We start from the raw sequence: 15,992 nt of genomic DNA, 5'->3' as shown, positions 1-15,992 counted from the left end.
CTTGTATACTACCATGTTTTACAAAAACGAAACCTGTAATGAAATAAACAAAATGGGTACGGGTACTTTATTTGGATTTGAAATAAACAAAACGGGTTGGGTGAAATAAAGTGACGGGTCGGATCCGGTGATTAATTTGATCTGGGTGTAATTATAGGGGGAATGGGTTGGGCCATTGTGATTGTGACATGTGACAGACCTACCAGACCATGTAACTTAAGGGTATACTTGGCCCATAGTATAAACAAAACGGGTATAAGTACTTTATTTGGATTTGAAATAAACAAAACGGGTTGGGTGAAATAAAGTGACGGGTCGGATCCGGTGATTAATTTAATCTGGGTGTAATTATAGGGGGAATGGATTGGGCCATTGTGATTGTGACATGTGGCAGACCATGTAACTTAAGGGTATACTTGGACCATAGTATAACGGTAAGGACACAACCTACCAATAGTATAATGAAGGGTATAAATAAAATATTTCCAAAAGTTCAGTGTATATTTGCCCCATAATATAACTGTAAAAATACACCTACCAATAAGATAGTATAAAAGGATAAATAAACTATTTCGAAAGTTCGGGGGGGGGGGCGTAATTTTGTTCTTTTGCATTTCAAATGGGGGGTACAAGTGATTTGATTGTGTTGGTGGGCAGGGGGGCGGGCAAGAAACAAAGGACAATAGCGTAAAAAGCCACTTCAGGAATTCAAAACGGTGGAGAACTCGCTCGGATTCCTGTAGGCACAAAGCACTACTCTTCTCAGATCTAAGCCTCGCCATACAAAGAGAAGGAGGACATTCTTCATGGTACATTTCACTAATCTCTGTCATTTGGTTTTGTTACTACTGATATTAATTATGTAATTTCATGTGTTTAGGGTAAACTGAACTCGCAGAAGCATAAATCCATCCAAAACGGTGCTTCTTCTCTCATTTTCCCCCTCCCCGAGTTTTACTTGGTTATTTCCCAAAATGGGCTTAGAATCTGCTGCTTCATCTACAGATGAAGTTAGAGAACTCAAAATATACGAAGAGGCAGATAAGATAAACATGCGAAGCCGTGATTCTCTTAGCAAGTAAGCCTATTATCTTCTCTTCAATACACTTCTCTTGTATTACCATTCCTTACTTCGGTTTGGTTTTTAGAAATTCCATTTTCGGTTTCTCCATAGTGTACACGGAATACCGAACCGTAGTTTCTTCAGTTCGGTTCTTCGGTGTGGACCTAATATGCTGGGCTCCGCTTAAAAAAAGGCTATTTTCGGAATTACAAAATTGTATCACATTTGAAGGTTGCGGAATGCAAACTATATATTCCTATTCTAAAGTCATTAAGCAGTGATTTCATGCATTAAATATTAATCTATCAAACATGAATTGTTAAAGTAAGACCTTTCTGATCATCCGCTCCTTTCTTCTTCAGGTTTCACTAGTTTATGATATTTTTGCATGAAATTTCTTAATTTGGCTCAATAGTTCGAGCAGACAGGGCACACAAAATTAGATACAGCAAAAATATATGGTTCTGAGCCGGCTATGAGAAATGCATTAAGAGCTTAAGATGAGCAATTTCTTATTTGAGAATCTGCTTCCTCCACTGAAATCACAAAAAATAAGTATTTCGGTTAAACCGAAATCTTAAAGCCGAAGCCGAAATTTTAAAATCAATACCGAAGATCGACTGAAGAACCGAATTAGCTAGATTCAGTCCGGTTTTTTGGTTTTTATGCCCACCCCTACAATTAGTACTTGAAAGATGACAAAAAAAAATTAGACTTTCTTTTTTGTTTTTACGTACATGTGGCCATCTCATGTTTGTAGGGGAAAGTCTGGTGCGCTTAACATGGGTGATGTGCAGACCAGCAGGAAGAGCTTAAAGGTTGGTCCTATTTCGTTTTCCTTTTTTTTTTTTTCGTAAATAAGCTGCATATCTAGGCAGTCGGGGTTATATTTTGTTAGTAATTCACTTGTATTTTATCTGGTAGTTTACAATTTTCACAACCATTCAAGAAACACATCCAAAAGGATGTTAGTGCAGATGACAATTGCGATTATCGAGGTGATTTTTGTTATGAAAAAACCAAAATAACTTAGTGATCTTTGTTAAATAACAACCTTGGTGACCTTTGGTAAAAGACTACTGTGGTGACAACTGATTATAACAAAAGGGACTGTGGTGACTGGTGACATATGGTGAAAGATTGTGGTCTTCATAAAATGCACCTATAGCCTAGATGCCTGATTGTCAAGGCTCACTGGTCATACTTAAATTCAAAACAAGATGAGTGGGTTGCCTTGCTCAGGCAGTTCTTCAGTTGTGTCAGCGAGACACTAAGACGTGCATCTTATCACCTCGTGCCTTATCTTGAAATTGGTAGCACTGAACAATATCTTATTATGATTTTCAAATTCCTTTTTTCGGATAGTTTTCTTTTTTGGTTTCTAGCTATCATTCTTGAATTACATGTATATCTTCTATTTTCATTTGTGTCATTTTCACTTTATCCCCGGTTTGAGCTTAAAGCCTCAACAGACTTGTGCACTTCTTTTTTCTCGTTTTTCTCCTTTGATAATATTGCTAAGCATTGGTTCGACATAAGGTTCTATAAGTGTCTGGCATTAAACAAGCCACCTTACTATTTAGACTTTTCTAATAATGCGTAGGAGTTCACCTCTCTTTACTTTGTTTTTTAATGCGTCTGACAGTGCAGAAGTCATAAATTTTGAGCATTATTGCCTAAACTCGTTGACAAATTTCATGCGATGGTAAATTAAATCAATTCATCATACTCAAAATCTTGATTTTATACTTTCTTTTGGTCCATCCATTTCCATTTCTTCAACAGAGTGATATCAAGAACGTAGAGAAGATAAAAGAAAAATGCAGTACTTCTGGTAAGTTTAGTGGAATTTGTTTGTATGGTTGCTATTTTTCATGTTTTCAGAACAGTTCTCAGCATACACTCTTTGTATTTGCAGTTAAGATATGTGTCAAAAGAAAAGTATTGACTGATATCAGCAATATCAGGGGCAACTCTTTGAGAACCAAATCATATAACAGCTCCAAACTGGTGTAAGTGATTAATTAGCATCCTGTCAAGTCTCACCCGAAGGAGGTTATTCTAGTGTTTTTTGTCCTAGTCCTTAGTTATACTTTTGCGGGAAATTTGTAATAGGGCATATTAAAATTCTTATGGATTGATATGCTTTTTTGCGAACTTGGAATCTGAGAATGGTTCTCCTAGTTCACTTTTTCTGTTCTCACATTAGATCTAGATATGAAATGGCAATGGTGCTTCTTCAGGAGGCCATTGAAAGCATGCACATAACTACAGTTAACCAATCAGCAGACACCATGGAATGAGATAAAAGCTTATGGCAGGATGATTAGAGTGGATGGAGTAATTTTCGTGAGGTAAATTGTATCCATCGTTCTGTAACCATCAAGAAAAGCAAAAAAAAAAAAAAAAAAAAAAATACAAAAGTTTCACGTGGCATGTCTAATTTATTTTTCTTGATGAAGTAAATAATTGTATTATAATGGGGAAATCCCATGTATACAAGGAACACACCAAAAAATATTCAATAAAAATATACCCAGTATAATCCCACAAGCGGGGTCTGGGAAGGGTGTTGTGTACGCAAACCTTACCCCTACCTTGGGAGGTAGAGATGCCGTTTCCGATAGACCCTCGGCTCATGATAAAGCAAAAATAAGCAGGTCAAAAAGGAAAAAGGAACAATAACTACATCAAAACAGTACGTTAAATGAATAACAAAAGACAGTAGATAGTAATAGAAATATATGAATCTAAGATATAATATTATTCTCTACGAACGACACCCAATCTCATATGCATGTTGGAACCTCATGAGTACACCAAAAAGAAACTGGAAATGAAAGGCTATTCCTAAAGCATACATACGCATTATCTATCTTGTCAAATGCTCTCATGTTTCTTTCCTTCCACAGGATCCACATGAGTGCTAGTGGCAGCATCCTCTGCTTCGATTTTTGCCTCCAACTAGTACTTTGAACTATTGCCAACACAACTGTCTCTCTTTTCACCTCTTTTTTCCCTCTCCTCCAAATCCTTCGCCCCTTACACCCTATCAACTTCCTGCAACCCAATCATAAGCCCTTACAGCTTCATTTCTACTCGAATAAACCTTACTATTCCATAACTAATATTCCCTTTCAATATTTTCAACTTCTTTATGAGTCGGCATGATGGTTTGCTTGTGACAACATATCCATACCACCAGCCGCCCACCCTATCTCTGAAGTCTATACCTTCTGCCTCATATTCTCAAATCTGAACAGAGCTTGCATGTTTCTTCTTACTACCATCTAGCAGGATGGGTGAATCATCCGAAATTAGTCTCAGCAGGGAATCTATAGTATGTTTGCAACCATTTCCTCCCAAGAGGTTGACACCAAAATGTTTTCAAGTCTTAATCTTAATTTTGAGTTCTCCGCCTTGTCCTCATAAAACTATATCTTGTCCTCATGGTTATCAATGCACTTTGAGAACTCCTAGTTGCCCTTGACATTGTTTGCTTCGAGAACCCAATTGTATTGAAGTTCCCCCTCTAACATCCACGAAATGTCTCATTCCATATAGAAGTGGACATCTCCTAAAGTCTCTCATTCGACTCCTCCCACTAGCTCATAAACTCCCCTAAGGCCCCAAACATCCCCACTTACTACGTTTTTAATGCAAGATGTTATTATGAATTCTCATTTTCGTGCCTCTGTTACTTCTTTTTTTCTCTCTTCCAACAAAAGTAGTATGACCTCAACATTCTCATAAATTAGAACAACATCCTACATGAGCCACCTCTTCCCCTACAAACTTCTTGCAATAAAATCTGACATAACCATCATTTTAGTTTTGTAGAAACATTGTAAGTTTGGTCCTCATACCTTTCATGTTCCAAATATAATCTTAAGATTCATAACCTGTCATTTTATCCTTCCCGCCGCTTTGATAATGAACCTTTTGTTTGAGTCATTCATTTCTCTAATGTTCCAACATATAATTTTAATATCCATACACTATCATTTTATCCTTCCCGCCGCTTTGATAATGAACCTTTTGTTTGAGTCATTCATTTCTCTAATGTTCCATCATATAATTTTAATATCCATACACTATCATTTTATCCTTCCCCCCATCTCGACTCTCGACTCTGCCTCTTTATCTTTCCCTTCTTCCCCCCTATACCTTCTCTCATGCACCACAATGCTACCTCTTCATGAGATCCACTAACCTCTTTCCTTCCTTGTCATCCTGTTCTTGTTTCCATCATTGTTTGCTTGCTCTTCTAGACTTTTGTTCTATGTTAATTAAAAGTTCTATGACTCTGTCCTCCTTTCCCTCAAACAAATCACCTAAATATTCTTGCTTCTCAGTATAAACAACTGTCTTCCCCTATTCTTATTCTAATTTTGTGTTCCCATCAAGGCTTCATCCTTGATTCACCCCCCTTGAACCCAACTAGTCTCATCTTGATCAATAACAACACCTCTAAAATTATGCTCCTTAGTTTTTGACTTGGCTAGATTAGCCATTGACTCTTTGTCCTACCCTACACATGCAGTTTATTTGTCGTTCTTCCCTTTGTGTTTTAGCTAACCACTTCAACCTATATTCCATGTCGAACGTTTATCCATTGCTATTCTTGTCTTTTTGCCATACTTTTCAAATTCTTCATCTCCTTCAATTTAGATTTTGGAATGCCCGCCAATTTTACCACTATACATACATGTGGTCGGAGTTTCCATCGAATTATCCAGCAATGAGAACTTTCCCCCTCTCACACACTGCTTCCCTCTTACATAATGTCTTTAATTTGGTTTGTGCTTTACAAGGTTAATACTCACTTCATAAGATCTTCCTTAAAATGTTGGATTAATTCATCTTGCTCTTGTGAGAATAGTGTTATTTTTTTTTAAAAAAAAAAAAAAAAAAAAAAAAAAAAACTAAATAGTGTTATTCTTATTTCATAGCATTTTCTTTTCTTGCTATCTTTTGTTTTTTTGGTCCCAAAAATTGTAATCCTGGACTTTTTTGATTAACCATTGTAGTCAAGGAAGGGTAATATCAAAAAGATTATAGTTTGAACTTTCTGTGGTTTTTAATCTTTAATTGCCTCCACCTGGTTGAGCTTAGCTTGGAATGATCTGATTCCATCTACTGACGTTTTGATTCTTTACGTTCATTTTTGTTGGTGCTTCATGATGGCTATCTTTTCCTCTTTTAGATCTTTTATGTCTCTAGATTCTCAAGTTGTCTTAACACTATTGTCTAATATGTGCTTTATTTTTGAAATTGGTAATGTTACAATTGTGTAAAATGTGCTTAGTTTGTTCACTTGCTTCTTAGGGACTCAAATGTTAAATGGTCAAGGATAGCAAACAATTCATCAAGAAAATTTATCATGGTATGCAAACAACTACTTACCTTAATAGTATTCTATATGAATCTTCTATTTCTTGATTAGTCATATTATGTCTTCTTCTAATGATCAAGTTTTAAGCATTAACTCTTGTAGGGAAAGTAGTTTATGACTGGACTCTTTATCTTTATTTGTAATGTTTTTTGAACAATAATAGGAGATAAAAAAGAGGTCTCCATGCTGTCGCTTTACATTAAGGATCGACATTGAGCCACTTCGTTTTTCTCCTAGTTATTTCTGAGCTTATTAACTTTATAGGGGATGAGGTTCCCTGGTGTATGTCATTGATAAATGATATTGTGTTAATTGACGAAAGTAGCGAAGGTGTAAACCAAAAGTTTGAACCACTCAATAGAGTAAGGATTTTAGAACTAGTGAAAGTAAGATTAAGTATATGCATTGCAAGTTTAGCTAGCATAAGAAAAATTAAGTTGAGGTGACAATAGATGAGTTGCGGTGCTCAAATACGAACAATTTATATTTCTAGAGTCGGTGTTTCAAGAGAAACGTATGATAGATAAAGATGCTACCCGTATAATCAAAATAGGAAGGTTAAACAGCTAAAAAACCAACAATATTGTATGAGAGTGAATAATTGGGCCTCTATAGCCTAACATATCCACATGAGTTTTGTAGAAATATGGATGCAAAGATGTACAAGATTAAAAATAACCACATTCTGCAGAAGGTGCACGCAACACATAGGATAAAATGAGAGAGTATCTCTCGAGATGCATGTCTTGTCCTACGTGGACCTCCAAATGTACCGCTTCATAGGTGTGAAACCATGAGAAGTAACGTTGTTACAACAGAACAAGGTAGGCTTAGATCACATGGAAGGAAGTTGTCTCGAATGAGCTATAATCTCTTGAAATCCGTGTAGACCTTGCGAGCAACACGACAAAATGGAAGGAAAACATCTATATAAGCAATACCAATTAGTTAGGAATAAGTTTTAGACATGCTAGTACATTTACTCTTTTTTATAATCGTGGTGTCTGGGCCAGGTTGCGCGTACTTAAACTAATTCCACGGGGTACCTGCTATCTCCACCACTATAGGTATCGGGTAACTCTGTCCACCAAGGCTTGAATCACTGAGTGCTTTTGCCTTCATTGGCATTTGAACGTGAGACCTCATGTGATTGAGTGAGTTAGAGTTCCACGTTGGTTGTGGAATAGACCGGTGGTCTCCTTGTGCAGACTTGGGCAAACCTCCCTTTACGAGCTAGCTTTTGGGGTTGAATTAGGCCCAAGGGCCATGTTTACCCCTGTTTGAGCTCCCATGTTATATTGTTCAGGCTCCAGTTGGCGGTCTGGGCATGCGATGTTAGAGTTCCACACCGAATGGAGTGTGGACTCGTGCTCTCCTTAGATGGACTTGGCAAACCTCCCGTCATGAGCTAGCTTTTGGGTTTGAGTTAGGCCCAAGGCTATATCTTACAGATCTCAACTCACTTCATTGACCACTAGGCCACAATTTTGTTTGCTAGTGCTTACTTTAAGTCCAATGTCTGCTGGGAGTGCTTGAGTCTAACTAGAAATGACAGTAGAATGTTGAGAACTTCTAGTATTAGAGAGACTAATATTATATAGCTAGCCCCAACTTGCTTGGAATTAAGTGCATAATAGTTGTTTTTGTTGTATCGGAAGGACAAAAAAATAGTTTTTATTTTAATTTTAAACAATAAAATCTAATATAAAAAAGTGTATAAAAAAAAATAAAAAAAAAAAAAGCAACAAGTTTGGACCCCTGGTCCTCCTGGTCCAAACTTCTGGCATTGTTGGACAAGAACTCTGTTCTCATCCCCTTATCTTTTCTTTGCTTTTTATAATAGCTATGGCTAGCTAGACATGAACAAAGCTTTGTTGTTAGGATCTCTTTATGCACACTCATTCCTGTGACAATGAGACCTAGCTCAAGTGGTAAGGTCTAGTCCCACCAACCCTAACCTCTCGAGATTATTCCTCTTGATATTAATTGTTTGGTCAGTGATTTCTCGTATGTGGGTAATTTTATTCTTTTCAGTTTGACTTGTAATCACTAATATTGTAGCAGGCATAAGCTGGTCCTGGTGATATTACAGACCATCCAAACAATTAAACCATTTTATTTTTAAGACGTTCCCCGTTAAGGGCAGAAAAGCAGAAAAAACGGTGTAGTCTTTCACTAGAGAAAAGCAAGAAGTTTAAGTAGATGTAAATACTCACTACAAAAAAAAAAATGTCTAGGTAGATGTAAAAAGTCGGTTTGAACCTGTCTATGCTTGTGAATATCACTTGACCATCTTTCTCTTTAACCTGCTTGTGATGATCTCTAAAAAGATAATTAGGTATTTGAAGTATTATTAACTTTTTGTCTGCTCAAGTTCTTGTGATCTTCTTAGATAGCAGTGGGTGGCTAGGTGCTGAATAGACTGTTTTTTTTTTTTTGGTACAAACTAGGGAAATGTGAAGCCAAACTTGAATGGAGCTACTGGCGACAAGCAAATCTTGTCACGGGGTGAGAATTTTTGTATTAATAGGATAAAGAAAAAGAATTGTCAGTCACAAAATAATGTGCTGCCTTTTTGTGTATGGGTAGCACCATTCAAAGATACGAAAGCCTCCTTTGATGGATCAAAGGCCAAAATTCAAGGCCGTAAATCAGTTACCATTGGAATCAGGTACTTTGTTATCTTAAATATAGTTTTTTTTTTTTTGATGAAGTAAGTTGTTTCATTGAAAAAAGGCATCAAGCAGATGCATAATTACAGGGGCTAATCGCAAATAGACAAAAGCAAAAGAGAATTATAAGCCCCTATACATTGGCTCCCTCTAAAACTAGGGTGCTAATAAAATCCAAAAACTGATCAGTACTAGTCACTGGGGACAACATTGTCCAGCAATAAAGGTTTACTAGACATTTGGCTTTAAGTGCATGAATGGGAGTGGGAGTTGAGGAACCATCAAAACATTTTCTATTCCTCTCGATCCAAATACACCAAAATATTGCAGCAGGAATCATATTCCAGATCTTTCTGATGGTTCTTAAATATAGTTAATATGCTCCGACTTCTTTGATGAAAGTAATGTTAACTCTCTGTAGTTTATAAGTTTTAACCCTTTCTGTTTGATTTATTGAGGCCAACTGGAAGGAATGCTCTACCGCCATCAAGGTGTTTCACGTATCCCATATATCTTTCAATTTTCATTAATATTTTCTAAGCTCATTACTTGACACATTTATGATATTTTCATGAAGGAGGTCTTTGCCAATACTACAGCAGGTGAACATCCAGGGTACGAACAATAAAGAGAAGGTTGTTATTATATATTTGTACTTGACTCAATTTGTTGTCATGTTCTGCGACGCTGCAAGCTTTGGCATAAGAAAAATGTCTTCTGAATGTAAACTGCTTTAGTCGTTTACTGGAAAAGAGTAAGAAATCTAAGTAATGTAAAAAGGCTGTTTGAAGTTGTCAATGCTTGTGACTATCAGGCAACCATCATTATCTTTTTAACCTGCTTGTGATGATAGATCTTTAAAAAGATGCTTAGGTATTTTAAGTGTTAATTTTTTCTGCTTAGGTTCCTATCTTTCTGCTTTGGTTCCTATGTTTCTTAGATAGCAGTAGGTGCTGAAAAGATTGTTGTTTTTCTTTTATACAAAATAGGGAAACTTGAGGCCAAACCTGAATGGAGCTACTGGTTACAAGCAAATCTTGACACGGGGTGAGAACTTTTCCACTAATAGGATTAAGAAAAAGAATTGTCAGTTACAAAATAATGTGTTTCCTTTGTGTGTGGGTAGCACCATTCAAAGATATGAAAGCCCCCTTTGATGGCCCAAAGACCAAAACCCAAGGCCGTAAATCAGTTACCATTGGAATCAGGTATTTTGGTATCTTTAACATAGTTGTATGGGTCCTGACTTCTATGATGAAAGTAATGTTAACTCTCTATATTTGTATTAAAGTTTAATCCTTTCTGTTTGGTTTATTGAGGACAACTGGAAGGAATGCTCTCCTGCCATCAAGGTTTTTAACATCTCCAGTATATCTTTCATTAATGTTTTGTAAGCTCACGACTTGCCTTTTATTTGACACATTTATATTATTTTCATGAAGGAGGTCTTTACCGGTACTAGAGCAGGTGAACGTCAGGGGTACACACAATAAAGAGAAGGTTGTCATTATATATTTGTACTTTTGTCTCAATTTTTTGTCATGTGCTACAAGGCTGGAATCTTTGACATTAGAAAAATGTTTTCTCAATGTAAAAATTATGTATTTGTTCAGGAAAATTCCAAAGAGTTAGAGAAAGGCAAAGGAGTAAGTGGTGTTCCAGGTTAGATGCTCTACTTTGGTTATGTGATTTTCAGTAAGATTAACTCTCATAACTTCATTGATGCTATGCTTTTTATCTACTTTCAGTTTCAGCAAAGCCTAAGGCCGCAGGGGATGTTTTACCACAGCCGAGCACCCACAACAACATCCGGAGAAATCGAGTTAGTGATGCCTCGGCAAGAATGTAAGTTCTTTTACTGATCAACTTACTATACAACTTAAAATTCTTTTTTGACCATTAGTAGTTTGGACTTGAATGCGGTGTTAGTCTCACCAAAATCCATATATGACAGAGATGCTCAAGTTTCAGAAGAAAAACAGTCTTCTCCTATCTCGAGTTAGATTGTTGATCTAAGTTTTTCTGCAGTTGTGGTTTACTGGCTTTCTGGTGGAAAGAATTGGAAATCTGCTTATAGCATGCACCATGTGAGGTATATGTTCTTCAAGAAGAGAAGATGGGGAAGGGGAACAGAATAAGTACTTAAGCAGCAAGTAGCGTACTCTTTGAGGAGACATCATGTCTCTAGGAAACATGAAAGCCAATACATGTTTTGGTGATGCATATACTATTTGAGCAATTAAATAATTAATATGAACATGTGTACCAAACTTCACCGAGTACCAACAAAGAAATCTACTCCATGAAGGAATTGAGACAGCCCGTAGCAAAAATAGAAGTCCGAGAAATGCAGTACTGCAATTTGGGAGGAGAACAACAACAACATACCCAGTGTAATCCCACAAAGTGGGGTCGCGAGGGTAGAGTACACACAGACCTTACCCCTACCTTGGAGGTAGAGAGGTTGTTCTCGATAGACCCTCGGCCAATTTGGGAGGAGAATAAAAAATTAAAATATACAAGTTCAAGCTCTTCCTCCTTCGTAGTTTTCATTTCTTGTGTATCAAGCCGCCACTTTCCTTGTTAAGATTATTTGACAGTTGTTTGGATTTTGTTAGCTCCTTGTTCCTACTTTAGTCCTCATGTACAGCTAACTCTCTTTTGTATACTTTTGCTGTTAGCATCATCCTGATGCTCTTTAATGATATTATTTACTTCATAAAAAAAAAAAAAACCACCGCTTCCCTTGCCTTAAACCCTGAGGGTCTGTTTGGTTCACATACTAGTTATGTGGGGATTATAATGCAGGGATAGTTTATGCGCTGATTAAAAATGAAGAAATAGTTATGTGGTGATCGACAATGAGGAGATTGTTATACATGAATTACTTTAAAATGTTTCTGTTGTTGTCTTTAAGTAGTTTAATCCGCACATTGCTAATACAAGTATTCTTAATTGACATTCTATCCCGCAAAAAATTTCATGAACTATGCCACCGAAACACTAAAAAAATAGCAATTCTAGGGGTGTAATCTCTTGAATAAACACATATACCTATCTTGCCACAGTAGTGTAGGAAAGTCCAAAGGGTTGCAAGTGAAGCTACTTGCTTTTACAGAATTTAGCAAAAGAACAAAGTTGATTATTGCTAAATCTAAAGCTTAAACATGTCGACCTGGAAGTACAAGTAATACAATTGCAATTAAGTTAAAATGAAATACAAAAGAACCAGCTGCTTGCCCTTACTCTGGTGACTATAATACTGTGATCTATTTGTTAATTTCTCTGCAGCAACATTATTTATATTAACATACTAGCGCTTAATATCTGTCTTGCTCCTTAAAGATTATAGTGCTTTACTGGTTGGCTCTTGGATAAATGTTATAAATTGTAAATTTTATTGATTAAAGCCCTTTGAGTAAGAAGTATAGGTTAATAAGGCATGGTCTCTCAAGTCATCACGGGTTGAGCTCTGAGCTTGACATTCTTTTAATTGAATTGGCATAAATAACTCGATGTTCTTAATTACTTTGTGGCATATCTCTCATCAGGGCTCCCAAGGGTCAAGCTAAGGTGGAAATTGGAGCATTGAGAAGAAAATCAGTCAAGGTAAATGGAGCATTTGTCATGTTTCACTCTCTTCTCCTTCCCCTATATCTAGCAGGAAATGGTACCATGAATAGTGAATTGTGTTCGTCATTGTTGAATAGCAGCTGGAATGCCAAATTTTGCAATCCAACTAAATAATTGTCCTTCTCTCTCGCATTCTGGTAGCTACTTTTCCAACTCTAACTTGATAAAGACTCTGACTCCATTATTTTTTGTAGCAATTATACTATTTAAATCTTTCAAAATTTACTTTTAACTTAAGAAATTAATAATCCTTTCATTTTGTTGTATATGACCTTATTGAAAGGACATGGATAAGAAGTCAATTTAGCTTGTCCATTATATTAGTAGTGTTGGAAGGACATATTAGGTCATAAATTGCAAATTCCTGCTGTTGGAACGAAGCAGTTTACATATTAAATCACATTGTCCGGACTTTAGTGGTTCCCTTTTCTTATCCCAATATATTAATCATTATAATACAAACTTAGACATCCCTGACAGTCTTACCTCACCAGGAGAGCTATGGTCTTTAACTTACTTATTTTCCCTTTCTATAATGGTTATTTCAGTCCATAGTATCATGTTAAAATCAGTTAAATTTCTAAGTAAAACAAGTGGAGGCAATGATTTCAAAATAACTGCTGTAGCTTTTCACTCTCAAAGTCCCAAATAACAGCTGATGTCTCTGTTTCAGGATAATCTCATTTCTTTGTTTACTCTTGGATGTTCCAGACAGTTCTGAAAATTACCGCCAGCGGTCTCAATTCACAAACGTCTTCAAAGTCGAACTCCATGTCAGGTGTGCACAAATGCACCTCTCGAGTTGCGATTCCATATAAAAGGCTAGAGGATGTTAGCACCTCTTCCCTGTCAAAATATGCAACATCAGATATTTCAGCTGAGCGACCTCATCAAAAGGAAGTTGCTTCTAGTAGTAGTGGCAGCTTAGATATACCTGAATGTTCAATTGCCAGGAGAAAATCTGATCGCAGGAAGTCTTTTACGTGTTTACTGATGGCAAGGTCAAAGGTTAGTGTAAAAATCTCTGTTCTTTCAGATCATTCATTTCTTTTTTTATCCATACAGCTTTAGACAGCTGACATGAGTAGGCAGCTTCTGAAGGAGCAATGTGGAAGTGTAAAGCTGGAAGATTTGTCAAACATTTACGATGATTGCAATCATCTTGAAGTTACTGAATATGTTGATGACATCTATCTGTATTATTGGGTTATAGAGGTGAGCTAATAATATAATTTCATCTGGCTTATTTAAACTAACACCACAAGTTACCCTCTATTCTTCCAAAGAAAGACATGCTTTTGTATTTTTCACCTTCAATTGCTTAAGTCGATTCTAACTGCAGGCTCAGACTCAGCCTATCAAAAACTACATGGAAATTCAGAAGGAAATAACACCCCAAATGCGTGGCATATTGATCAACTGGCTTATTGAAGTATGTCTTAGTTATTCTGCATTTATACATTTTCGTTTTGCTTGTGCATACTTCCTTGATCCCACTTTCAGGGTTTTACTTGTTTTGTCTAGGTGCATTTGAAATTTGATTTGATGCAAGAAACTCTGTTTCTCATGGTTACACTCCTGGACTACTACTTATCATTAGCAAGGGTCAAGAAGAATGATCTGCAGCTAGTTGGCCTTACTTCACTGTTGTTGGCATCAAAGTATGAAGACCTTTGCCATCCGAGGGTAACTGTTTATGCATATACTTCTTTATTGGATTTCTCTTTAGGTATATCAAGGAGTTCATTGCCATCAATATGTGGCTCAAATGTTTTCTATGAACAACTCATTTACTGGGTAACGTTCTGATTGAAACATGTAACTACTCATTCACCTCAAAATTCCAATTGCTACAGATCATGGACTTAGTAAGCATCTCTGGAGAGTCATATACTAGAGATCAAATGCTGGAAACGGTGAGCATGCATCTTCTTTAATTTCAACCAATGTCTTTTGTTTACCTAGGCATAAGATAATAAAGGTTAGTTTTCAAGAAAAGTTTTTCTTTTTCCTGTAACCAGGATGACTTTGTTAAAAATCTCTCATTCTTGTGGCTATTTTTCTTTGGTGGGGCTTGGGGGGGGGAGATGCTATTGTAACATGGGCTTTTAGTCTGGTGTTTGACAGTCTTGCACATCATCTTTTTCAGGAGAAGGATATCTTAAGGAAATTGAAGTTTCGCCTTAATGCAGCAACTCCTTATGTCTTCATGCTAAGGCTTCTTAAGGCTGCTCATGCAGACACACAGGTAGGGAAAACTTTTTGGATGAGTAATAACAAAATCCCCTTATCTCAAGTTTGTAATCAGTTCAGTGTCAATCATATTTGAAAATGTATAGACTTTTGTTTGTTCCCCAGCTAGCTTTTTCTCAAATCCCACTTAATATCTCTGCAGATGTGCTGAATGTTACTCGTGTGCGCTTTAAATCTTCTGAATCACACAACTAACATGTTTCTGAATTTCTGAAAATCTTCTGCTAGTTTGAACATTTGGCGTTTTACCTCATCGAGTTGTGCTTGGTTGAATACGAGGCTTTGAACTACAAGCCCTCTATGCTTTGTGCATCAGCTATTTATGTGGCAAGATGTACGATGCAAATGACGCCAGCCTGGACACCACTGCTGGGGATGCATGCACGTTATCAAGAATCCCAACTCAGGCATATTTCTGCATAGTATTTGTGACTCTTTGCTCTTTGCTCATTGTGACCTACTGATACATAAATTCTTTGAATGTTCAGGCACTGCGCGGAAATGATCTTGAGGTTTCACAAAGCTGCAACAACAGCCCTTTTGAAAGTCACGCATGAGAAATATATGTGCTCCAGCAACAGCAGTGTTGCATCAATAAGACCTTTGGAGAGTCTCCCTTAAGACTATATGAATTGTAAGGACATTTTTTGAAGCCTAAGCTGCAAACGAATAGTTGATACGTGATTCTTGCGCGTTGAAGAGAATGGATTAAATGTTTATTGAGTCTCTGTTACATCTGTTGATTTTTATCATGCGACGACATTTGTTTCTGAAAAAATTTAAGATATAGATCTCAGCTTATGCAATCTGTTCCATTCGACTATCCAGTTATGAATGGAAAAGGTCAAAAGTGAAAAGCGCCGGAATAGGTTTTGAGGGTACAAATGCTGCACGTTTACAAGGAAGAGCGTTAGTATTCATTTGTCATAATTTTTTGAGATAGCGGTAGCCTATTTGCTCGGCTTGCGTTTTCAAT

The 15,992-nt window shown here is 36.7% G+C and overlaps 2 protein-coding genes across 3 annotated transcripts in view; one reads left to right on the top strand and one right to left on the bottom strand.

Annotated features, from left to right (window-relative positions):
- LOC132037924 (peroxisomal 2,4-dienoyl-CoA reductase [(3E)-enoyl-CoA-producing]) overlaps positions 1 to 12,944 on the bottom strand; it is an 82,131-nt gene extending 69,187 nt beyond the window's left edge. The window contains exon 1 of the mRNA XM_059428581.1: positions 12,938 to 12,944. The gene's annotated coding sequence lies outside the window, so the exon portion shown is untranslated. The remainder of the gene's footprint in view (positions 1 to 12,937) is intronic.
- On the top strand, positions 670 to 15,812 carry LOC132037923 (putative cyclin-B3-1). Of its 2 annotated transcripts, none has more exons than XM_059428579.1 (26): positions 670 to 809; positions 881 to 920; positions 1,006 to 1,078; positions 1,824 to 1,881; positions 2,849 to 2,897; positions 2,982 to 3,075; positions 6,392 to 6,449; positions 8,909 to 8,966; positions 9,048 to 9,129; positions 9,589 to 9,621; positions 9,708 to 9,765; positions 10,120 to 10,177; positions 10,257 to 10,338; positions 10,450 to 10,482; positions 10,573 to 10,630; positions 10,744 to 10,792; positions 10,879 to 10,975; positions 12,682 to 12,739; positions 13,475 to 13,771; positions 13,865 to 13,978; positions 14,106 to 14,195; positions 14,288 to 14,449; positions 14,620 to 14,679; positions 14,913 to 15,011; positions 15,245 to 15,423; positions 15,505 to 15,812. In XM_059428579.1, exons 1-26 carry the CDS (start codon positions 807 to 809, stop codon positions 15,635 to 15,637), a joined length of 2,175 nt encoding a protein of 724 aa, XP_059284562.1. In that variant the 5' UTR covers positions 670 to 806; the 3' UTR covers positions 15,638 to 15,812. The 2 variants fall into 2 exon arrangements, with proteins under 2 accessions (XP_059284562.1, XP_059284561.1); XM_059428578.1 differs by having other exon boundaries at positions 671 to 809; positions 13,856 to 13,978.
- Positions 15,813 to 15,992: the final 180 nt, after the last annotated feature.

This window comes from Lycium ferocissimum, chromosome 11 (assembly GCF_029784015.1).
Source record: "Lycium ferocissimum isolate CSIRO_LF1 chromosome 11, AGI_CSIRO_Lferr_CH_V1, whole genome shotgun sequence".
Lineage (NCBI taxonomy): Eukaryota > Viridiplantae > Streptophyta > Magnoliopsida > Solanales > Solanaceae > Lycium > Lycium ferocissimum.
Note: the sequence above shows the minus strand (reverse complement) of the source record. Positions and strands in the feature narration are given on the sequence as shown.

Bases quoted from the DNA above. Each gene is read 5' to 3' on its own strand.
- LOC132037923 (XM_059428578.1), top strand. The intron at 9,130-9,588 runs GTACTTTGTTAT...TGATTTATTGAG, and splicing joins TCAGTTACCATTGGAATCAG to GCCAACTGGAAGGAATGCTC. The intron at 10,178-10,256 runs GTGAGAACTTTT...GTGTGTGGGTAG, and splicing joins CAAGCAAATCTTGACACGGG to CACCATTCAAAGATATGAAA.